This window comes from Sapajus apella, unplaced genomic scaffold, assembly GCF_009761245.1.
Source record: "Sapajus apella isolate SASKATOON/1434 unplaced genomic scaffold, GSC_monkey_1.0 scaffold32, whole genome shotgun sequence".
Classification (NCBI taxonomy): Eukaryota; Metazoa; Chordata; class Mammalia; order Primates; family Cebidae; genus Sapajus; species Sapajus apella.
In genome coordinates this window covers 5490510-5515205 of record NW_022436972.1, presented here as the reverse complement: position 1 = coordinate 5515205, position 24696 = coordinate 5490510, and the positions used below count along the sequence as shown (strand labels likewise).

The 24696-nt window shown below is 39.6% G+C and overlaps 1 protein-coding gene across 1 annotated transcript in view; it reads right to left on the bottom strand.

The window, feature by feature from the left end:
- RXFP2 (relaxin family peptide receptor 2) overlaps positions 1 to 24696 on the bottom strand; it is a 101058-nt gene that overhangs the window by 4121 nt on the left and 72241 nt on the right. The window contains exons 8-18 of the mRNA XM_032294343.1: positions 24210 to 24281; positions 22150 to 22221; positions 21018 to 21089; positions 17846 to 17917; positions 16839 to 16910; positions 13210 to 13281; positions 13021 to 13092; positions 10012 to 10083; positions 7157 to 7386; positions 5791 to 6201; positions 1788 to 2006 (exon numbers count right to left, since the gene is read on the bottom strand). Of these exons, the coding sequence (XP_032150234.1) occupies positions 1788 to 2006; positions 5791 to 6201; positions 7157 to 7386; positions 10012 to 10083; positions 13021 to 13092; positions 13210 to 13281; positions 16839 to 16910; positions 17846 to 17917; positions 21018 to 21089; positions 22150 to 22221; positions 24210 to 24281 (1436 nt within the window). The remainder of the gene's footprint in view (positions 1 to 1787; positions 2007 to 5790; positions 6202 to 7156; positions 7387 to 10011; positions 10084 to 13020; positions 13093 to 13209; positions 13282 to 16838; positions 16911 to 17845; positions 17918 to 21017; positions 21090 to 22149; positions 22222 to 24209; positions 24282 to 24696) is intronic.

The following is a 24696-nucleotide window of genomic DNA, read 5'->3' as shown; positions in this document are numbered from 1 at the left end:
TCGAGACAGCAGTAAGGGGGTTGATGAGACTGATCCCTCATTCTATCACTCGTGGACCCACTCAGCTTCTTTAGTTAACTAAGTATTTTCTCAAAAACACTGTGTGAAAAACACTGTGGAAAATGTGCAGAGGAATAAGACATATCCCTCCTCCCCAAGCTTATAATTTGAAGGACACAATGGACACACTTGGAAATAGTGCTGCTATGAGGGAGTTCACAGGATGCTGATAAATGAGGCGTAAACAAACCATCATGGATGTTTAAGCAACTGGGTGGCATGGAAGCAGGGTGAGGAGAGGTCAGAAATGGCACCGCACTATAGAAGAGAGAGCATTTGGGTTGAGCCTTGGAGGATGGGAAGGAGTGTTTAGTAGGCTAGAATCTTAGAGGTTGCAAGTATAATCCAGGTTGGAGGAACAGCTTCAGCAAAAGCTGATGTTTTCTCAGAAAAGTGCAGAAAACAAAGCCCAGTCATTCCAGTGGGCCTGGATCATAGTGTTGGAGGGTGGGGTGGAAGGTAAGAAATATTATAATGCTCATCCCAGCACATGGACTTTATTCCATGAGCAGTGGACGACAATGGACACTTTTGTCCTGCTGAATTTGAAACGTTAGGATGTAAAATTGAGGTGTCCAGGTAGCAGTAATAGATTGGAGGCTGTTCATCAAGTGAACAACTGAGACCATTAACATTTAATTAACTCTGTTCTTCACGTGCCATTGGCTCTTCCCACGTGACCTCCCACAAAGCCTTCTTATGGCCTCTGCTCTCACCACCCAGCAAAGGCTTCCAAGTTTTCAGCCCTGATCTCCTTCCTAATTTCCACTTCCACATCCTACACGGCCTGAGGAACATCTGTGCCTTGTGGAGACAGAACTGATAGGTTAAGAGGATGGTGTGAATGTTGTGTGGCATTGTGCAGCGAGACATTTGACACAACCTCACAACTTTGTGCACAGGAGGGACACAGGTTGTTACAGCTGTTTATCATCTGTGCATTCATCACTCTTTCATAAGGGCTTTCAAAGTATCAGGAATCCTGCTTGACACTGGGGAGCCAAGATGTATGAGACACAATTACTGTCCTGGATCGACTCCCAAGTAGATCTGTAATTGGCTGAAGCCATAGGTTGAAGATAATTCCAAACTATTTTACTAAGAGTTGGGTTAAAGCCCTGGGTGGTGCCTCCTAAATAGCTCAGATCTCTAGATCCCAGAAAGGGCTTCAGATGAAATTCCGGTAAGGAAAGTTGATTTTCTCTGGTTGAAGTAGGGGTGTGTGCAGGGAACTTGGCCTTTTGGAGGAGACGCTTTCGAAATATCTTGTGCTCCGCAGAGCCCAGCTTGCCATTTCATGACTAGGACCATGTTCTAGGCAGATGTGTGTGCATCAGAATCACAGGGCAACTTTTACATAACATCCATCTATAGGTCTTAGCCTCTAGAGACAAAACAGAGTCCCAGGTGGAACCTGGGTATATATATATTGAATTTTTATGCATACTCCTAGTTAAGAACCAATGTCTTGCTCAGGTAGAAGCAAGATACTCAGACTTAGTTTCTCTCTAGCTCCTGCTTTTTATTATTCCTGGTTGGATTGTACCACTACTCTGTTGCTATTTTAGAATACTAATTATAAAACATGGAGGGAAATAATAACTCTTTGTATTGAAACTGTAGGTTTTTATGGATAATTTATTATATGTCTTAGATTCCGGCCTTATCAAAAGAAGGATGTAAGAAGGCACGATGTATTATACTTGGGAATGATAGAAGAGACTGACCTGGTATTTCCACCCGGAATAGGGAAAGGATTTTAATTACAAATACAGGAATCCAGCAGATGGCATCAGAGAACACTATAAAAAAGAAACGATTTGCAACAGCCACGTCTCTTCCAATGTGATTCCTTACTTCTGCGGTCTGCAAGGCGGTTTTTTGAATGGAACAGAACATAGTAATATAGGAAAACACAATGATGAGAAAAGCCAGCAAGTTCACACCTGTTGGGAAAAGCACACTTTTACCTTCTCAGGCGTAAAAGTCAACAGTAAAATTACTGTGGTACAGGTTGAGTATCCCTTATCCAAAATATTTGAAACCAGAAATGTTTTGAATTTTAGATTTTGGAATATTTGTACATACGTAATGATATATCTTGGAAGTGGTTCCCAAGTCTAAATGCAAAATTCACTTATGTTTCATATTCACCTTATACACATAGTCTGAAAGTATTTTTGTAAAATATTGTAAATAATTTTGTGCATGAAACAAAGTTTGCATCCATTGAGCCATCAGAAAGCAAAAGCGTCAGGTGTGAAATTTTCCATTTGTGGCATCATGTCAGGACTCAAAAAGTTTCATATTTTAGAGCATTTCAAATTTTGGATTTTCAATTAAAAATGCTCAACCTGTACTTAGACGTTAAATACAGTGCCTCTTCCACGGGTACTTCCAAGAAGCATTCCTTTATATAAGCCCAGTGGTGTTCAGCTAAAACCCAGGTTCAAGGGAAGAAAAACAAAGCAATTGGGTTCACCAGATGAAAAAGAGATTTCAGATACATAAGCCCTTATGAAGAATTCTATGCTTCCAAAATTCAGATCTAGGCATATCATAAAGTAAACTCTAACTCTTTTGAAGCATGAAAAGAAGCTATTTTTGGTTTTAGCTCTCTGAAAATTCATACCTTAAGGGATTACTGCAATCATACTCACATCTCAAAAAATAAATACAACCCCATTTTCTTATCCTATAAACATGAATAAAATAACCTTGGAATTTATCATGAATATAATTGTCTGAGAAACATTATTCCTAACTTTTTTGGTTTTAAGAATAATACATAGAACAAAAGTGCATTTTTGTTTATTTTTCTTCACGTTTCTTATAGCAATTTAAACTTAAGGTTCAGAACCTTTTAAACTAATTTAGTGAAAAAAAAAAAGTAAGAAAAAAGTTCAAAATTCAACTTTGTGAATGACTCTTTTGGCCCCAAATATATTCACAAGATCCCCACTTAAGGTCACTATTCCCTTTCATGCTGATTTCTTAGTCACTTGGCTTGCTTTATTCTTGCTGTCACTAAAATCTTGAGTGATCATCTCATTTCTCACAGTGAACATACGAGTTGCATATATTTTTAAAGTTGTTAAAAAATATTAATCTGAACCTAGACTGTATGTAAGATTGGTGAAGTCTAGGGAAAAAATACTTTAAAGTTATCTGTTATTTTTATCCAAAACATTTCTTATTCCATGAAATTGCAGTATAAAGCCATACGGTAAAATTTTATAAAACTGGTTTGTCTTAGGCCTCTTTCCAAGAAATTTAGTTAAGTGTGAAATAAAATCACTCTGTTGGAAGATGCTCCCATGGTCCAAATTCTGATAACAGACTTACAAAAAGGATCAAAAGTTTATGTTCTAGGCTGGGCATGGTGGCTCACACCTGTAATCCCAGTACTTTTGGAAACCGAGGTGGGCAGATTGCTTGTGATCAAGAGTTCGAGATCAGCCTGGCCAAGATGGTGAAACCAGGTATATACTAAAAATACAAAAATTAGCTGGGCATGGTGGTGGGCACCTGTAATCCCAGCTACTCGAGAGACTGAGGCAGGAGAATCACTTGAACCTGGGAGGTGGAGGTTGCAGTGAGCCAAGATAGTGCCACTGTGCTCCAGCCTGGGAGACAGAGTAAGACTCTGTCTCAAAAAAAAAAAAAAAAAAAAAAAAGTGTACGCTCTAAATGCACGATATTAACATAAGAAAGATGTTAACAATGGGGAAAACCAGATGGAGCATATGTGGAAAATTCTACTATCTTTGTACATTTTCTAAAATGAAAACTATTTTCAAATAGAAAATTAAAAATTGTGTATTCTTATATTCTTCAAACCGAAAAAAATTGTACTTTAGAGTTCTGGGACTCCTCCTCTCATATGCAAATTGATGATGATTGTGTGTGTGTGTATATGTGTGTGTGTGAGACTATGTCTTTATCTATCTGGAATATATCCCAAATACTTAACCCTTTTGGATTGAGCTCCATGCCTGCATAGTGTGATTCACACCAAGTTTCTTCAGCCCTTCATCTCACTCTGTTCCCTGGCTTTGGGCCTAGGAATCCACTATGTCTTCCTGGAACACAGACCCCACCCCACGCTCCTCTGCCTTCACTTGGCTGATGCGTCCTCATCCTTTGGGCCTCGGTTTGAATTCATTTCTTTTGGGAAGCCTTCCCTGGTCCTCAGATCTGGGGCTCCTAGAACATGCTGTACTCTTCTGTCATGGCATTTATCAGCCTGTGTGTGATATGAGGACATGTTGACTTGCCTGTTTCCTCCTCTCTGGTCTGTAAGGTTTTTAAGGCTGGATTTGTTGTATCTCCAGCACCTAATATACTATATAGTGCACAGCCTATAGTAAGTGCTGAATAAATGCTTATCGAGACAATGCATGTCATGGGTGTGTGTGTGTGTGTGTGTGTGTGTGTGTGTGTATTTCAGGGAGTCTCTGTTAAGTGCACCTATGCTAGGAGCAATGAGGAGATGAATGTCAAGGAAATACAAAGAATAGCCTACAATACTCTGGATCCTGGGAATGATATAGCTATGATAAAATAACTAACAAATAGGGTAGTGTGTGAGGGGTAGTACTAAAGTGGTGCAAACGAAGCGTTTTGTTTTTTAGAGGAGGAAGAGAAGGAGTAGGTAGAGAAGAAGTGGACACAATGAGTTAGGGTCTTTTCATGATGAGTTTTAAGTGACTTATTTAAACTTGACCTTGATAGTACTAGGGAGCCATTGAAGGTCTCTGAGTAGAAGTGTACACAGACCTTTTGATAGTCAGAGACTATAACAATGGTAGTGAACAGATAAACTGGAGGAAGGGGAAGGCCACACAGGTTAAAAGACCAGTAAGGGCTAAGGTAATAATTCAGGGTTGAGGTAGTAAGATTTCCAAATAAGGCAACAGCAGAGGGTAGAGACTGGAAGGAGCAGCAACAGAAGCAAATTTTGATGGAAAAGAAAGGACAGGAGAGCTTGTTGACTCCTTGGGTGAGAAGAAAAGATTAGAAGGGAGAGTCAAAAGAGTATTGGCCCCAAGAGAGGACATGGGACATGGGAATGGCCTTAATTTTAAGCCATTAAAATTAAGGGATACATATTAGAAAATAGAAAAAAAGTCTTTTTAACTTTAAAAGGCTAAACTTTTCATTCATTTGTAAGAGAACAGGGTCTTCTTTCCCAAATATTAGGAGGAATTGAGAAAACTGGAAAGGAAAGAGCTTTATTAAGCATCCTAACATTGCTGACTTAAGAGCTGTATTTAATAAAAGCAATAAACCTTCCTGGTATTTCCATTCAGATATCTCTCACTTGTCAATTTCCTGAATTTTATGATTATTTGTTTAACTCATAACTAGATTGTAAAAAAAAAAAATGAGTTTAAATAATTTGGTAGGGTTACAGGATGAGGCACTAACCTGGAATTCTTCCAGCTCATAGTCATTCATGTAAACATGAAATCAAAGGATCTTATGGCTAATGAAAAAAATCATCCAGAGATCCTGGTAGTATGTCTTTGTGGCCCATGCTAAATCTTGTCTAATAAAAAGTTTAATAAAAACTTCAATAAATATAATAGTAAAAACTTTTTTTAAAAAAAGGACACAGTCTTGACTATATGACCTCACTTTCTGAAATAGACAAATCCACCTTTGCTGAAATTTAAAGTATTTCTAGCAAAATCATGTTTTTACAGGAAATGAAAAAATATAATTTACCTAGGAAAATTCCAAGGGAATACCCTTTGCTTCCAATATCTTCTGTTTGGTCATAATAAAGTGGGAAACATACTCCATTTTTCCCATAAAAGTTTCCAAAATAATCCTCATTCCAAAATGGAATTACAGCTATTAAAAATCCGGCCATCCAGATGCAAATGAGGATGACTGAGGTCTGCCGTTTTCCAGGCCGAATGTTACTGAAGGGGAAGACAATGACCAGGAACTTCTCCAAAGTCAAGTAGGTCAGCAGCAGGACAGAGACTTCAGTGGACAGCATGGCCAGGAACCCCATGAGGCGGCACTGCATGCTCTCCATCCACAGCAAGGCATACTTCTGATACTGCCCTCGGTATTTTATATCGAAAAAGCCAACAAAGAACAAGTAAACACCCATCAGGCAGTCAGCACCTGTGGAAGAATCCAAACAGCATATGTTGTCAGTTTCCAGTGTCTCTGTTTTAGTTGTCTGATTAAGTCTATTTCCAGCATTTTATTTTTTTTATTAGATCTGGTTCCTTTCGCCTTATATTAAATGAACTAGTATAAACGTCTACCAGAGTATCAAGAAGTGAATGGACTTAAAAACCCGTAATATTTCTAGCTGGGTACAGTGGCTCATGCCTGTAATCCCAGCACTTTGGGAGGCTGAGGTGAGTGGATCACCTGAGGTCAGGAGTTCGAGATCAGCCTAATCAACATGGAGAAACCCCATCTCTACTAAACATACAAATTAGCCTGGCCTGGTGGCACATGCTTGTAATCCCAGCTACTTGGGAGGCTGAGGTAGGAGAATCACTTGAACCCAGGTGGTGGAGGCTGCGGTGAGACGAGATTGTGCCATTCCACTCCAGCCTGGGCAACAAGAGCAAAACTCCGTCTCAAAAAAAATCTGTAATATTTCTAAAGTACTACACTATGTTTTTATTTTATAGTTTAAAAAAATAGAAACAGGAATTTGCTGGAAATTGGAAGGGCTAGTTGTTAAACAGTTAACATGTATTATCTTTATAGTTAATAAAGGGAATCATTTTCTGTGCATAATGAACATAGATGTCATTGTAATTGAAGTTAAGCTTAATTTTATCACCCACAAAACTTTATAATCTATCACTTGACTCATTGGTTTCCTGTTACCCCATTCCCAAGACGTACTCCTGAGAGCAGACCACTGTAAGGTCATACAACCTAAAACAGAGCCACAAAGAGCTAGAACTTTTATACTTAGGAAAAAAAATATGCCCAGGATATTTTTAACTGCCATTTGTTGAAAGCCAATAAATACACACACACATAGAGAGAGAGAGAGAGAGCGCACAGCTCACAGATGATATCCTAAATCTATTTATATTGGAAACATACTTACAACAAAGGATTTTGATGGACATAGCGTGAGTTGTATTTTCAGCTTTAATGAAAGATCTCATGCCAATGACAAAAAGATTTCCAAAGCAGGTAATGAAAGCTATAACCCAGACAAATATTCTGAGGATATCGTTAGCCAAGAGGTCCTCAAATGAAGAAATGCCGTCAGTCAAGGGCATGCATATTCGGACATGGGGAGCATAGGAGCAGTATCGAAAGTTTTTGAAATAACTAAAGTCAAAGGGAAAAAAAGTGTCACTTTGCAGCAATGATGCAGAAACTACAGTTGCAATCCTATCGGGGCTGCAACTGTATGCTAGGTATACAACTTCACTAGGTTCATTTATTTTTGTTTAGTAGTGTTTACGTAATTAAAGAGTTCTTCATGAAATACTAGGCAATATGCTTTTAAAGATAAGGAACCTAAAGGTCATAGGAATTCAGTGGCTTGGCTGAGGAGAGTTGGGGAGGATATGAAAATTTGAAATTTAAGGGGCTCTGTGTTCCCCAGTCACATTGGTTTATTGATTATTCTGTAAGATATTATGAAAAGTGGATTATCATTGTCAAAGTGATCTCTAGCAAACCTTCGGGGGCTTGGGTTTGGGATGGGAAAAGTCTGTTGTCGCTTGCCGAGAACATTTCTGTCTTGCCCTGAGTTTCAAACACCGAGGTCTGTTCACTTTAACCAGCCTCCTCTTCCCTAACACTGGTAGGAAGGAAGGGCCTCTGAGACTAGGAAAATGCAGTTTCACTGGATCTGGGAAGAGAGGCAGCTGCCTTAAACACAGATTTCTTACCAGGGTTGGGAAGGATTTAATTTCTATGGGAAAATAAGTTTGTGTGTGGTCGGTGGAGATGGGATCTGGGCAGAAAGCATCTGGAAGTGCTGGAATTAATTGGTGAGGTCATTCGGCCATTGCCATTCCCCAAACTTGTGTGTTTAGAACTTCTTCTCATAAAACTTATTCTATTTTTATTCTTTTGCTACTTTTTTAAGTTCACATTTCTACTCTTTGCTGTCATTCAAATTCATTTTTTGTTATTTCTCAGTTCAGTTTCTAGACCAAGGCTGCCTGCCATCAACACTGGCTGCCTGCACCACCTTGCCTCTTGCCCTGCAGTGCTTACTCCACCCAGACACACACCATCAGACAAGCCATGCTCATGCCCTGCTCAGAGCCTCACTTTTGCTTATACCCCTTCCTGGAAAATTCTTCCCCTGGATACTGCCAGGGCTGCTTTCTCCCTCCATTCAGGTCTGCTCAAATGTCACCTCACTTCACCTTCCATCCACCCCACCTCAATGGTAATCCTTAGTCCTCCTTCTGTCCCTTACCTTGCTCTATTTAAATTTGTATACTTACTCACTATTTATTTGTTTGCCCCTTTACTCTCTGGTTCCCAAAGCTAAATGGAAGCTCTCAGGCACAGACATCCTCTCTTTTGTTCATCATTGTGTCCCTGGTGTCTAAAGCAGTGCCTGGCACATGTAGGTACTCAACAACTTCTTGGATCAGCGAGTGGATGAGGAATAATTTAGCTCTGGATATGTCCGAAAGAGAAACGGGGCAATTCTTGCCTTCAAGCAGCTTACATTTCAGCTTCCTAATATCTATCATCCAATTAAAGGAATCTGACCTATAACGAACTCTCTTTTCTTCTCCTTCCCTGGAGTCCCAGGCACACACTTGGCTTGACTTCTTGGTTCTTTTAGAATTCTATTATGTCGGCTATCTTCAGATAGAAACATCTAGCATCTCTCAGTGGTTCAGGCCCCCTTGTGTTATGACCACACTACTTGTTGTCAAGTGAAAGGGATGGGGGTGACGAGGTGGGGGTGTTTTAATAAACAAAGGACAGGGAATATGAAAGAAAGTAAGTAGGTTACTTAGCAGAGAAGTAACTAAGCTAATGTGTTTTCTGTTAATTGCTGAGCCCTTCTTGACCTTGGCCTGAGGTCTACATTTAATATAGCAGCTCCTCCATCAAGTTCTACATAGGCTGAGCTTCTCTATTCTAAGAAGACCTCATATTCTGCCTACAACAAGGAAATGTTATCCTCATTAAATATCTAATGGTGCCACAGAAAAAAATGAACAAAACCATGTGGAAATGCATCCAATGACACTTGTCTTTGAGTAATCACACCTACTGCACAGACATAAACAAAATGTTCTCCCAAAAGGGCACCTTCGCAGCAACCATTCCATCCACTTGCTGCACCCGACTTGTAATCTTATATGAAATCCTCCCTATTTTTGTGGATAACAATGGTTAATTTTTGAAATTATGAACACATAGATTACACAGTTGATAAAGAAATAATTATGTTATAAACACACATATTAACACAACTTACACAGTGCACTTTAGCCAAATATACTAAAGTGACTTATCAAAAACTACTATAAAGATTAATTACCTCCATTTTGTAGTGCACTTAGTAACAGTAACAACACCTGGAATTTATATGGCACCTTTCTTCCTAAGGGCTCAAATCTTAGAGCAGCCGACTGCTCATTCATGTGAGGTGAATTAATGTTTCCAGGTCGCCTTAGTACCATTTAGCCAGTGACTTCATCTTGTGTAATATGTGGCATTCTGGTACCCTGATCTCTTATTGGGCCTCAATTGGATAAACAGCGTGTTTCCAGAGAGAAGGGTCATTCGTGTCGGCACATCATAATATTGAACTCTATTTGAACAGGGACCAAAGGTGACAAAATTAAAAAGTTCTCAATAAAATGACTTTTGTTTCATAAAAACACATTGCAGTGATATATTAGACAGTTTACATGAGAGCATTTGAAACATTTTACCATGCTTCCTCCTCCATTTTCTATACATACATACATGTGAGAAAGATTCTTCATGGGTTGAAACATTCGCGTGTTTATATTTGGAATCTCTATCCTTTCCAGGTCTCTGGAAAATACGCACAATAGGTTTAATGGTGTTGAGATGAAACATTTTAATAATTGCATTCTTCATCATATCTGAAATACAGTGCTTCAAGATCTTATGTTACCAATGCACATTAGGATGAAAGCTTTAAAATACATTGTCTTAGAAAATGGCTATTTCAGCAAAGACCTGGAACCAACCCAAATGCCCATCAATAATAGACTGGACAAGGAAAATGTGGCACATATACGCCATGGAATACTATGCAGCCATAAAAAACCATGAGTTTGTGTTCTTTGCAGGGGCATGGATGAATCTGGAAACCATCATTCTCAGCACACTGACACAAGAACCACGTTTTCACTCATAGGCAGCTGTTGAACAATGAGAGCACATGGGCACAGGAACATCACACACTGGGGTCTGTTGGGCGTGGGGAGGTTTGGAGGGATAACGCTGGGAGAAATGCTGGATGTAGGTGGCGGGGGGATGGAGACAGCAAACCACCATGGCATGTGTGTACCTATGCAACAATCCTGCATGTTCTGCACATATACCCCAGAACTTAAAGTACAATAATAAAAAAAAAAGATATGAAACATTTTGCAATCTTAAAAAAAAAACCTGCTATTTCTATTTATGCTTCCTGAAGTTTGGCACTGATTGTATCACTTCACATGCAGAATTACATTCTAATAGAATATATTCATTCATTTCTTTGATTTAAGAATGGCAGTGGTGATTTGTGTGATTATGAAATTGGCTCTGTAGTTTGATTTTATTAATATAAGTAATGCCATGGGAATGAGAGGGTTCATTTAGGAGATGATATTCCCAACGTGAGAGCATCACTGCAGTGAGTTTTGTGAGACTCTGGATTTTAAAATATGGTCAGTTCTTTCTGGCCTATGTGTCTTTAGGACGGAAAACCACAGAGATAGCAAGAGGAACTCCAATTCAGGAGTTTTCTAAGACACCAGTGGTGTGCCTTAGAATTCCTTTAATTAAATTTAAATTATATTTAATTAAATTCCTTTTAATTCCTTCAGGCCCCATAAAATGTCCTTAAAGGGATTCAAGGATCACTCCTATTTTAGTTTACCTCAATGCTTTCTTCTATAAATGTGGACACTTTGAAGATCTCTTTATGATGGTATGAATTAAAAACTGCCATGTTCTCAGGAAGCAGATGGAGGGAGGACAATCTAAAAAGACAGCGGCCTTTTCCTTTTAATGTTTATTTGAGCTATGTCTGATTCTCACTGGTTTCTTTTTGACTAATCAGAATAAGGATTTCCCAACATGGTTCTGAGTTTTTCTTTGCTCAAGGAAACATTGCTTTTTGGAAGTCAAAAATGAAATCTGGGAGAGCTGTTATACTACTGAGTAATTGCATAGTTCCTCTAGCTGGAAACAGCCCTTTCTAAAAGTTTCATTTTCCTTTTTTTTTTTTCTCTCTGGCTCTCTCCCTGACTTATACAGATTTAGCTTTATGAGGATTCTGTGATTATTTGATTAATAACCTATAGCATCCTGAAGTGCAGAGGCCACTGTATCCCAAGTGCTAAGACAGTGCTTTGTGCAAGTTGGTGACTGAGACATATTTGTGAAATAAATGGGTAAATTAATCTTAGAAAAAAAAAAAAAGAAAGATCACCAGGCGTGGTGGCTGATTCCTGTAACCCTAGCACTTTGGGAGGCTGAGGTGGATGGATTGCCTGGGCTCAGGAGTTTGAGACCAGCCTGGGCAACGTGGTGAAGCCCTGCCGCTACTAAAACATAGAAAAAAAGCCTGGTATGGCGCATGTGCCTGTAGTCCCAGCTACTTGGGAGGCTGAGGCAGGAGAATCGCTTGAACCTGGTAGGTGGAGGTTGCAGTGAGCTGAGATCGCAGCATTGCACTCCAGCCCGGGTGACAGAGCGAGACTCCATCTCAAAAAAGAAAAATAAAGAAAGACCCTAAAAAAAAAAAAAGTAGAAATGAATAAAGAAAAGTATGTGATAAATAGTTGCTGCTTTGACTTTCAGGAAGGCATTATGCAGTGACTTGGTCTTTTGGCTTTCAGAAATGCAGTAGGTGGTGAGTAAGGGAAGAATCATGCTGCCCGTATCCTGAGATCTGTCCTTACATTAAAAAATATATATATATGTTTAATATTCTGGCTTCTTGAGAATAGGGACCAGGTCTTTTCGTCAGTGGATGCTTACTAATATCTGATGAGAGAGAAATCTAAACCTTGCATTAATTTCCAATAGAAAATTAGCAAGAATAAAAGATGATTTTAAGAATTGGTCTTCGGAATTAAAGGAAGAAACATGTTAGGCTGCAGCCAGGCAATGTAGTATGCTCTCTGTGTGAAAAGAGACAATCTTTAGCCAGCAATTGTCATCCCTTGGAAAGAAATCATGAAGTTCAAGGGAAAAGTGGCAGAGTTCTTGACACCATTGAAACTTAATGTGGTTGAAATTCAAAAACACTGTACACCAATTTTCTGAATGCGTGTATTTGTGGGATAGTTTTTAAAAACGTATTTAAAAGTAAAACAATACACTGTAGACTAATATCAAGTAGATCCTTGTAGTAAAGGGCAAAGGGGAAAGGAGGCAAGACAAAAATAATTTGTTTTAACTAAACTTTTAGAACCAAAACTATTGCAAATTTAATTCTTTGTGAAAACTGTAGGATGAGATTTTGCCATTTGAACCTAGTTTTCAAGAGGGACATTCTTGAAAACTTCTACAAGTACAGAAATGACCTTATACATGGTAAATACATAAATGGTAAAAATGGTAAACAGTGAGGCTTATTTGTCATTCAGTATGTACTTGACAGCATCAGTGATATTCACAAACGTCTGAAATGCATGCTCTTGTGTGTAAAATAACCATTTAAATATAAATGTGTCTCTAAGTACATCCACTAAAATTATAATCAACATAATGTAATATTTCACTTACAGAGACTGAAGTTGTTTAAGACTTTCAAACTGGTTCTTGTGAAGATACATAAGAGGATTGGATGACAGGTTCCTTTTTTTTTTTTTTTAAACCATTAAAAGGGAGAGGAAAAGAATTATGAAGGTGTTATTATTTTGGAAGCTCAAAATGTTGCCCTTTAAATCTGATATGGTGAGAAGTAGAACTTACAGTTTTTGTAGAAGCTTCAAGTCTTTAAAGAGGTGAGGTGATAGCTCCATTATCATATTGCTAGACAGATCCCTGTTGACGACAATGAAAACCCAAAGCAATTACTTTGGAAGTAAGTGACAGAGTTATTACTCCTCACAATTATCATCATCCCATTTGATGTAACAGAAAATATGAATCCACTTTAACCAACCTGATAACTTGTTGCACAACAGGGCCATATAAGTCAGCCAAATGGATAGGCTTTCCATCACTTACAGACATATAACATTTTGCTCATCCAGTTCCTATCTGGAATTTCCTCTTACCCTCTCTCTAACACATTCACAACCTGGCTTTCATGTCTACTTTGATTAATTTCCCCCTGCTCTAGATACTCTTTGTACACTTCCACTCTTCATGCTTCTATGATCGCTACTTGCTTCATATACCTTGTCTTTTGTTTATCCAGCTAAACTTTTCAAGGTCAAGTCTTGCATCTTTGATTTATTTTGCATTCCAACTAAGACAATATTGTTCACTCAGTATCTGCCCAGACAATCTTGAATAAGTTCACACACTTTTAATATGTTTTTTTGGTTTTGTTTTTGTTTTGAGACGGAGCCTTATGCTGTTGCCCAGGCTGAAGTGTAGTAGTGCGATCTCAGCTCACTGCAACCTCTGCCTCTCAGGTTCAAGCAATTCTCCTGCCTCAGCATCCCTGGTAGCTGGGACTACAGGTGTGTGCCACCATGCCCAGATAATTTTTTGTATTTTTGGTAGAGACGGGGTTTCACCATGCTGGCCAGGCTGGTCTTATCCTGACCTCATGATCTGCCCACCTCAGCCTCCCAAAGTGCTGGGCTTACAGGCATGAGCCACCACGCCCAGCAATATGTTCTTATAAAGGACTATTTTTGCAGAAGAAATTGTGAGTTTAGAATTAAATATAATAGAACTGTCCAATCCGGACAGAATTCTATGAAAATTACTATAAAATTTGGAAAAGAGACCTGTAAAATTCAGAAGAAGTGAATCTTTAAGAGTCCAGAGTATTTTTCTGAGCTGGAGAAGGTGTTAAAGATAAAACAGGTATATAGTTGCCTAACTTAGAGTCAAACAAAAATGATCTCTTTTGACACTCTGGAACTGCTGATGGATATGTGGGAGTTACAAAAAACGAAGATATAGCTCTTTCTGTAAAGAAGCTTACATTTAGAGTAACAACTAGATAGAAACAAGGAAAGAATCAAATTGGTGCTATTATAGAAGTGCAGAGAAAACATAGAGGAAAGAGTCATCAATCTTGGTCTGGGACTTCAGGAAGTCTTAGAAGAAAGGTTGATGATTTTAGGTGGGGTAAAGGAAGAACAGCTTCTCAGGTCAGTGTGAAGCATGAGCTGAACCACAGATGCTGAGAATTTAGTGACCCTGTTAGGAATCAGGAAGTGATCCAACATGGGTGGAGGATGGAAGATGCAAGGAGAGGTAGAGGACATCAACCTGGAGAGTGCGTGGAGACAAGATGGGAAGGTCATGCATGCTCTTCAAGGCAGTAGTTTTCATAGCACAGACCAGGCATCCAATCCCCAAGGATGCTTATAAAAAGGGCACATCCCTGGAACCCAGAACTATCACATCAGACTTTCTGCGTGGGAACCTGGTAACATGCATTCAAGCCAACATCCCATGTGAATTCTTTGGCACATTAACATTTGAGAACTGTGTCAAAGACTTTGCTAAACACCAGGCAACAAGGAGTGAGGACATTAAGTAGGGCAGTGGCATCATTTGCTCCAGGTTATGGAATGATTATCCTGTCAGAAGCATAAAAGACAGGCAGCAAGGCCTGGAAGTTGGGGGAGGAAGACGAGGCAGGAACTTCCACATGGACCAGGTGAGAGCGGATGAGGGCTTAAGAGGGACAGTAGCAGGGCTCAGGGTCTGGTTGAACATGTGTTAAGAGAGAGGTAGAGGGAAATGGAACAGTCTTCAAGCCTGGCTGCCAGGAAGGAGGCACTGAGCTGGTTAAGTCCAGCTGAAGAAGCTGGCCATCGGATTAGGGTCTCTTGTTAGTTTTGTTTCAAATGGATTGCTTTTGAGGTGCTGTTGTGACACCACAGCCTGAGGTCCTGCTGACTGAGATGTCTCTCACCTGGTGGTGGTCCAGGTGGGAGGAGCACACCTGGATCACAGCCCAGAAGGGAAACTGCAGGTGCGTACAGGCCAGAGAGAGCCTGACAATACAGCAATATGTTGATGATCTCATATACCTAGAAAATGTCTTTGAAAGGGTTACCCAGAAAAATAAAGCACATTCGTTTGGAGGAAAGGATTTTGGGGGCCTCATGTACTTGTGCTTGTTCCTCCCTCGTTGGGTTTGTTGTCATGAAGGGACAGTAAAATCATTTAACATTTGTAAACTCAAGCATATGAATGCCTTGTTCAAGTTAAGCCTACCCGCTTCTGAATTTCTTTTAGCTTTCTGAGGCTAAATGAATTGCAATGGATCACTATAGATCTTAATAGCAAGCTGCATCTCTTAAGTAGGCTCTTATTTTTGGTGTGCCTCTGCCTATAGGTAGGATGAGAAGAGGGTTAAGAAAACTTTTATCCCTCTGTTTGTTCTGGGCTGTTCCTCCCCTCCACCATGCAACTCAAGTCCACAGTCACCCTGCAGAGCCTGAGCAGGAACATCCTGAAAGGAAGTCTCCTCTGAGTGAGCTGCCTTTAAGTTTTTGCTGTAAAATGATCATACTTTCAGTTCTAATGTAGTACTTTGCGCATACCAGACACTTCATAAATATGTATGGATTTGATTTATGATGATCATTAATTAGATTGAATTACCTTAATTATTCATGAGTTATTTTTTCGATTACTCTTATTGAGTTATTTTCTGTAGTCCTTTCTGGATTTCAAAATAAGGTGTAAAGAACAGGGGAGAGGTTAGTTCAGAAATTAATTTCCATTTTAAGGCCTTGATCAGAAAGATGAGTTTCCTATCCTAATCACTGCTATGTGTAATGTAACAGACTTAGTTTTAACTTCCATTGATATGTAATTATGTGGGGAGCAATGAATTAAAAGCAAGAGAAATTATTTAAAAGGTTTAGATATATAAAGCAAATATTTGAAGAGAAAAAATTCATATGAGTTCCCTGAATATTTTTCAGTGAGCCCAACCCTCATTCTAGACACTGGGATTTGCTATATGTCATAATTTCTCAAGAAATAGCAAGCATCTTTGTTCCTTTGTTCAGTTATAATGAATTAATATTATTTCAATTAGTCAGTTATTCATTATCAAACATTTATTGAGAATTAACTGTACTCCAGCCAGTAGAAATAAATGATCCCTGTGTTTAAGAAGCCATGGAAAACTCATTTATTCCCAAACACATATAAATAAGAAATCACCTAAAGGAAACAAGTAGGGAAACTGGTGTAGGCTAAATCCATATTAAGCCCACTGTCAGATTTGAATGTGCTTTGGATTTCAGGATAATGTTGGTTTTCTTAATTGATTTTTAATATCCAATAGTCTACAGGATTTGATTGCTACTAGTGGCAAAGCAGTCTCACTAGTCACTTAAATTTGTAATCTCCGAAGAAGCAATCATATTTTCCTAGTAGACGACGCTACTTACAGTTCTCCTAAATTTTTTAATGAAGAAAATGTCTTCTCTGGAACAAAATCAATTTGATTTCTAGGCAGAAACCTGTAAGACATGGCGAGAATCAGCATGTGGGTTTGCGTCTGCTGTAGTAATCAGTTCTCATTGGGAGAGACCACTGATCCAGGCGGAATATTATAAGCCTCCTTTGAAGTCTTCAAGGGAGGTGTCTTTTGGAGTGGAACCTAAGGAAGAACTTTCTCACCGAGGACATCCCCATGTTCTCTTCAGGAAGCGCTTTCATGAGCAATTTGCGGTCCTGAGAGTGGCTTAGAAAGCTGCACTTTGTTTAGATCTAATTATTTTAGAAAATGTCTCTTTTAATTTTCATTTTCCATTCTTTTTTCCAGTCACCCATCCAATCAACAAACATTACTAAGTACTTACTAAATGTGGAAAACTATCATTAAAACAAAACCAACACACTCATGTTTCGAAGCTTTCCAGCATGAATGCACTGATTGACCAAACCATCTGCCTTCCCGCCCCTATGAAAAACATAAGCGGTGATCAGAATCACGAGTCAGAATCTTTGGCCAATCGGAATACATTAGATGTTTTTCCTTTTAAAATGAAATTATGATTTTTTTTTTCTTTAGGGAGAAAAACATCAAGTGGTAAGAGTCATTAGCTAATCATTGTACAGCTAATCATGGTACAGCTAACCACTTCCACATACATGATTTCTTTTCCTTGGTGACCACGGGGTTAGGAAACTGGAACTTTCAGGTCCCAGTTCATCTGAGAAGGTGCACAGAAATAAGGAAGGCACATGGTGTCCCTAAAGGGTGGGCACCTTAACTTGAGACTCAGCCCCAACATCCAAATCAATAAATCAATGCGTGCATTTTCTAGCACTGCGGTGTCAGACCAAGGCTGTAAACAAAATGCTATTTTAAAAAGTCTTTGTCGATGTTTTTCTTTTAACTTCCAAATATGTAGAGTTTCCCCTCATTTCGTGAAGTCCATTGTATACTTACAGCACTGTGAGCGAATCGCACGACAGAAACGTAGAATTCGTGAGATACTTTATTTGATTGCCTTCCAAATCCCTGAAAGTCATGGAGAAAAGATATTTTTAATATTTTTTTTGGTACAAATCATGTACTTACAGATACTTTTTGTTAAAATAGTTCTCAAGTTTACTTTTACTTTATTCCAGTTGTTACTGTGCTTTCCCCTATTTATTTCAGGGTTAGTATAACTAACATTATGCTTCCTTCCCCCTTCCAACTAAGGTTAATAAAACTGAGAGAAAGGGCAGCCTAACATTTAGTGGGTGTCTTTCTGTGCTGAACACTATGCTATTAATTATAATATTGCCCAACCCATCATAAACTACCACTGATTGGGCTTTTATGGTGTTAGGCCTGTTCTATGTGCATAACACGGCACTCCTGCCAAATTGCTGTTATTACCCCCCATTTAACGTAAGAGAAATCCAAGGCTCTTGGTGATTCACTTTCCTTCTGCCCACACAACTAGCAAGTGGTAGAACTGATCCAGCCCAGATCTGTCAGAATCTGAAGCCTAGATACTTAACTATCATGTCTGTGGCATCATTGATCATTATAACCTCACATTTCCCTCCAACATCAGGTAGATGTTTTTGTCTCTATTTTGCTGAAGGAGAATCTCAGGCCAAAGTTATCCTGTACATTCTGAATGGCATAGTCAGGATGTGAACCCCGATCTGTGTGATGCCAAAGTGCAGGCTCTTTCTATGAGGCCTCAAGGACACTAATGCCAAGTGCACCGCTGTTCAGAATGGCGGGGACGCAGCCTCAGCGCTGTCTGGAACGTGCTAGAAATGCAGATGCTCGCCCAAGACCAACTGAATCAGAAACTCTAGCACTGAAGTCCAGCCATCTGTGTCTCAGCAAGTCTGCCTGTTGTTTACGATGCCCGCTGATGTCTCAGAAGCACTGGTGGGGAGATTTCATTATGCCAGGTGATTCTGCAGGTCAGTGGCATCCCACACACTTGGGCAGCATCCTCTGGAACACTCTGACATTCCCACTTTGAACAATGTGGGGGACTAAGAAACAGACAAGTTTTCTGCCAAGTCTCCTGATTTCTCTTCACAGTCAGCTTCTTACAGTCCTCCCCAAATATGGCAATAGCTATCTCTCTGCTTCTGAACTTTTCTCATAGTTACATTAAAATCGCCAATCTCTTTGTCTTTTAAAGAAAATCCTATTTTAAAATCATCTTGGAGATTTGTGTAGGAACTTGAGATGTATGTTTTTCACACAATATACTGTGATTAAAAATAACAAACACCATACTCTCCTAAAAATCCAAATATTGTGAAGTAGAATGGAAAAAATGTTTTTCATGTTCTCAGAAGTAGGACACTTTGGAGTTGTGGGAGCAACTGTCCAACTCGATAGCAAGTCAGGGAGGAGGAGAAGCCTCCCCAGGGCAAGTTTTCTCCTATCTGGCCTTTCTTCCTGTCTGGCCTCTCAGCTTCCTGCCCTCTGTGTTGAAAGGCTGTCAACTGCAATCAGGCTGTCTTGCTACCCATGCATTTTTCTTGGGTGTCTTATTTTTTTCTCAAGTATTTGTGGGAGCCCGTTGTGAAAATGAGTGTCTCAGGAACCCTCAACTCTGAGGCTGGTTCCTCACCTCCTGCTGACTGATGCCCCTTTTGGGGAGGGAGAGCAGGCTGAGCCCCTAATATTTTTCTGCTACTTTTACTCTTTCCTGTGTGTTTCCCATTGTGTGGATGCACTCATTTAGGCTCTAAGTATTTTCTTGTCACCTATTCTCATTCTTATGGTGTTCAGATTGTTATTTCCGTTTTTAATAGTGGCACACTTACACGAGACCTCTGTTGTTTTAGAAGCCTTTTAGCAACATATATTTAAATACATACATAAAAATAAAAGTCAGAAAGTAAACACAACATCACCTAACAGGATCATAACGGAGATTTTGAGGTTAGTCCAGTGAGGATCAAAAGCTCAAGTACTAATGCTTTATCATCTTATGGGCTTGAGTTGCACGATTAGACTGGGAAGAGTTCCAGCAGTGGTACCCTCATTTTCATGGAACAGGAAAGCAATGGATGTGACAATCCTGGTTGTTGCAGAAGACTGTGAAGGTATATGTGGCAGGGAGTGGTGGGTAGTGGTGGTGAAGCTACTATGTAAATTAAATAAGTATTTTAAACGGGTATTGGTTAAAAGCTAACAAGGTGTGGAAATGGTTTAGTACAGCCATCCTAGCAAAGGCTTTTTGAGCACCTACGATGTGCTGGTCATTGTCCTAATGCAGGGGTAGGAAATCATGTGATAGCTTTCTGCCTTCCCGGAACTTATGGAACAGTACAGAAGACATAAGCACTGAGGTGGGTGGATCACCTGAGGTCAGGTGTTCAAGACCAGCCTGGACAACATGGTGAAACCTCGTCTCTGCTAAAAATACAGAAATTAGCTAGGCCTGGTGGCACATGTCTGTAAACCCAGATACTTGGGAGGCTAAGGCAGGAGAATCGCTTGAACCTGGGAGACAGAGCTTGCAGCGAGCCAAGATTGTACCACTACACTCCAGCCTGGGCAACAGAGTGAGACTTGGTCTCAAAAAAAAAAAAAAAAAAACCACATAAGCAAGTAACCCAATGATTATATGATGATAGTGCTCTGAGATAGGTATGAGGTATAGAAAAGGGGCAGTGTGGTGGAGTTTTGTATGTGATGCCATGGGTGGGAGTACATAGGCAGCTGCTGAAACTGGTTGGTGTGTCAGGAATGGCTTCCTGGAGGTGATGTTTAAGTTGTCTTTTGAAGGAAATGGTTAAGTTAGTCAAAAGAATAAGGGAGCAAGACTTTTCAAGTCCAAGGAACAATATAAGCTTAGGGAATTGACTGTAGGAGGTATAGTTTGATACATGCATAGGAGGGGCAGGGACAGCATCTAGATGCACTAAGGAATGGAAAATGAGGGTCTTGGGTGCTCAGAGGCAAGGTCAAACTTTACCCTCACCCTTTGGGAACCCTCAAAGAATTTTGAAACTGGGAAGGTAATATGATCAAATTTTGGTTTTGGAAAGAAATTATAGATGGACTTTCTAGGCAACCTTAAATTAACTTTATGGCTAGTTTCCTTAATCAGGGCAAATAACAAATTAAATCCTAAACAAATACTCACACCCAGTTGAGTTGAGGCATTTGGGCACACATCTGCTTGGGAAGAGCTTCTAAGTAGTTATTAACCATAGACCTTTACACAAAGAAAATGTTAATTAGAAATAAAATGATATGACACTTTTAGGACGCTCTTTATTCTAAAATTTCAAAACTTGCATGCTAAAATTAATATCTTATGATGAATAACATATACAGCTATTTCAAAATGGTCTTTAAAATATGTCTATGGCAAAAATTAGGGAGCAGATGTTGTCAAAGAAACCATGAATGCATAAGTATGATATATATCCTGGAAATAGATGTTATACAGTTTAATTTTATGAGATGAAACAAAAGTATATATTGGGTAATAATTTTGCAGTTCATGGTAATTTTCCTTGTAAACTTCATGTTGTAATCATTTCCAGTGCCATACATCCAAAGTTTCTTCTTAAGGGCATTATTAATCATTTATAATATTATAGGGCTACATTGGAAACTGCATTAAATTTTGTGACAGTAGGGGGATTTTAGGGAAAGAAAACAACTCATGAGCATATTGGGCTACACGATTAATTTATGATATTGTGATTCCTTTTGACAAATGGAAAAATAATGATGTTATATGATCAATTATAAAGGAGCATAATAATCCCCTGCTGATAAATCATTCCAGTATATTAATAAACAGTAAAAATATCATTGTGAGACCAGGTCTCTTGGCAGGACAAAGATTTTGAAAGTTTCAGTGACTCTTGCTGGGCAAAGGCGCATTTTCGTCTGTTAAAAATTGAATTGGAGATGAACTCCTGGGAGATTTTAAGAAAATATAAACCTAGTTAGGATATGAAAATTAATACTATCTTTGGTCAACCACTGAAAATAAAAACATGCCTCAGTACTAAAGGAAATTAATGGGATAGAAAAATCAACTAGTAGGCTTAAAATATTCAGTATAATCTGGTCAGCTCTTCCCTTTGAGCCATCACCAGGAAGTATTATATTAACAATAACTATGGCTGGAAACACAGGAGAAGTTTTGACTAATCAAAATTTTTGTGGGCTTGGTTTTTTTAAAAGATCTCTTTGTTAGCTAGTGCAAGATGTCATTGCAATTTATCGACAGATATATTGAAAGGTTGATGAATACTTACAGGAAAAACAAGGAACTTAATCCCGTAAACAAGCGCTGCGAAATTCTGGTTATTGGATTGTCATCTAGAATTCTGACAAAATGTATCAAGAAACATTTCCAATATTAGAGACATTTGTGAAATAAAACCTTCTTCCCTTCAACACCTGGCCTACTCCTTCATGTGCTTCCATACTTGGCTCACCTCTCTCTTCCCTGAGCGCTTTTCCTTCCCTCTGTGGTTGGAGCAACTCTTTCCTCCACTTTCCTACAGCTTCCATCCCACTTATCAAGTCGGATCCTGATTGTTCTGCTTTCTCCCTGCTGCCTCCGCCTCCCGCTAGACTTAAAGATCCAGGTCGTATCTGTCATCTCTGGGTACCTGGGTCTGGCACCAGTGCCGTGCATTGAATTCATTTGGGCTCCATAAATGTTCTAACCTACTGGTTGGTTGAGCTGAAGGATGAATGAAAATATAATTTTTAGGAAATCACAGAGGGTTCTTCGGTCATATGGTGTTAAACTGATACGTTAAATAAGGTGTGTATAAATCAATGGATGGTTGTCACACTATTCATAGGGAGCTTTGCAGGTGACAGAGTGAAACTGTTTGCATATCCAAGCCACTTTTTAAAACCATATTTTATAGAATAAATTGGAGTAAGGGGAAACAGGCTTCTATTCATCTTGTTGCCTGTGCAGCCAGGTTGTATTTCCTCTTATTTGCAGTGGCCTGTGACGGTAGGGTTGGGAGAAGGGAGCCACATTGAGCACCTATATGCCAGGAGCTTTGCATGTAGAACTGAGTAACTGTTATGTGATGTAATCCTCACAACATCCCTCTTGGAAAGGAATTATAATTTACAGATGAAAATAAAGAGGTCTAGGAAGATTAAGAAAGTTGCCTGAGCCAGGTGCAATGGCTCATGCCTGTAATCCCAACACTGAGAATCTGAGGCAGGCAGATCATTTAAGCTCAGGAGTTGGAGGCCATCCTGGGCAACATGGTGAGAACCACCCTGTCTCTACTAAAAATACAAAAATTAGCTGGTGGGTGTAGTGGCTCACACCTGTAGTCCCAGCTGCTCGGGAGGCTGAGGTGGGAGAATTGCTTGAGTCCCAGAGATTGAGGAGGCAGTGAGTCAAGATTGTATCACTGCACTCCAGCCTGTGTGGCAGAGTGACACCCTGTCTCCAAAAAAAAAAACGGGAAGGAAGGAAAACAAGCAAGCAAGCAAAGCAAAAGTTGCCTGGAAGACTAAGCATGGAGCTAGGGGCCAGGCACACTCAAAGGCCTGGATGAAGCTGAAGCCCTGGCTTTTTCCACTAGATCAGGACAACCTTCTGCAGAAAATGGGCAAACAACAGAGAAAACCTTCCAACCTCCCCCTTGTGTATTTTCCTGGTGAAAGCAGAGACATCTGACTTGAGATTTCTTGGAACGAAGCTGGTGGTTCAGTCTGGAAAGTGGTGAAATACCACAAGCTATCATATTTTCAGATTTTTCTCTGAATGCTCTGGAAAGCAGAACAAGTTCTTAACTTGCTTACTTTTTAGCACAGTGGTTTTCAGCAGAGGTCAATATTTCTTCCCAAGGGACATTCATCAATGTCTGGAAACATTTTCAGTTGTCACAACTCTTGGTAGAAGGGTTATATCTTGGGAGAAGTGATATACTACCGGTGTCAGTGGGTAGAGGCCACAAATGATGCTTAGCATCCAAAAATGCACAGGACATACTCTGACCTCCCATCCTACCCTTTCCCAAAACAGGCATTAAGTGAGAAAAAATGTCAGTAGTGCTGAGGTTAAGGATTGCTGCTATTGGTGAGCACTGGATGGATGGATAGCTTAGCAAGCCTACTGCAGGGCTAAGAAGGCGCCCTGAAAAAGTTTGGCCAGCTTCTCACATAACCACTACTTGACATGACATTGAATTGCCTAGGTAAAGTTCTGCAGATTATATGATAATCAGAAAAGTAAGTATAAAACAATATATGTCAAATAGTAGAAACTCTATGAGTACTGTTGTATATCATCAAGATTATGGTCCTTTATGGGAGAAAGAATTAGAATACTTACAGCCAAGTTAGCTGATGTAAGTCTTTGAATATTCCAGGTCTGAGCGTTGTGATGCAGTTGTGGTTGAGATATCTACAAACAGCATGGGTGAGTTAATTAGGCAAACTCAATACCCCATTTTAGTCATATATAATCAGAATATTAGCCACTGATGATGATTATGAATATGGACATCTGCGTCTGCAAGCACTCTCCTGAATGAGCAGAGGGAAAGTTCAAGGGATGTCCAGAAAGTACAGATAACACAAGCCCAGTGTGTGCAACACCAGGGCCAGGGCAGAGAAAGTGGTCCTAAAATGTTTTGGATATTGGCTGGGTGTGGTGGCTCACGCCTGTAATCTCAGCACTCTAGGAGGCTGAGGCGGGTGGATCACTTGAGGTCGGGAGTTTGAGACCAGCCTGACCAACATGGAGAAACCCAGTCTCTACTAAAAATACAAAATTAGCCAGGCGTGGTGGCGTGCATTTGTAATCTCAGCTACTTAGG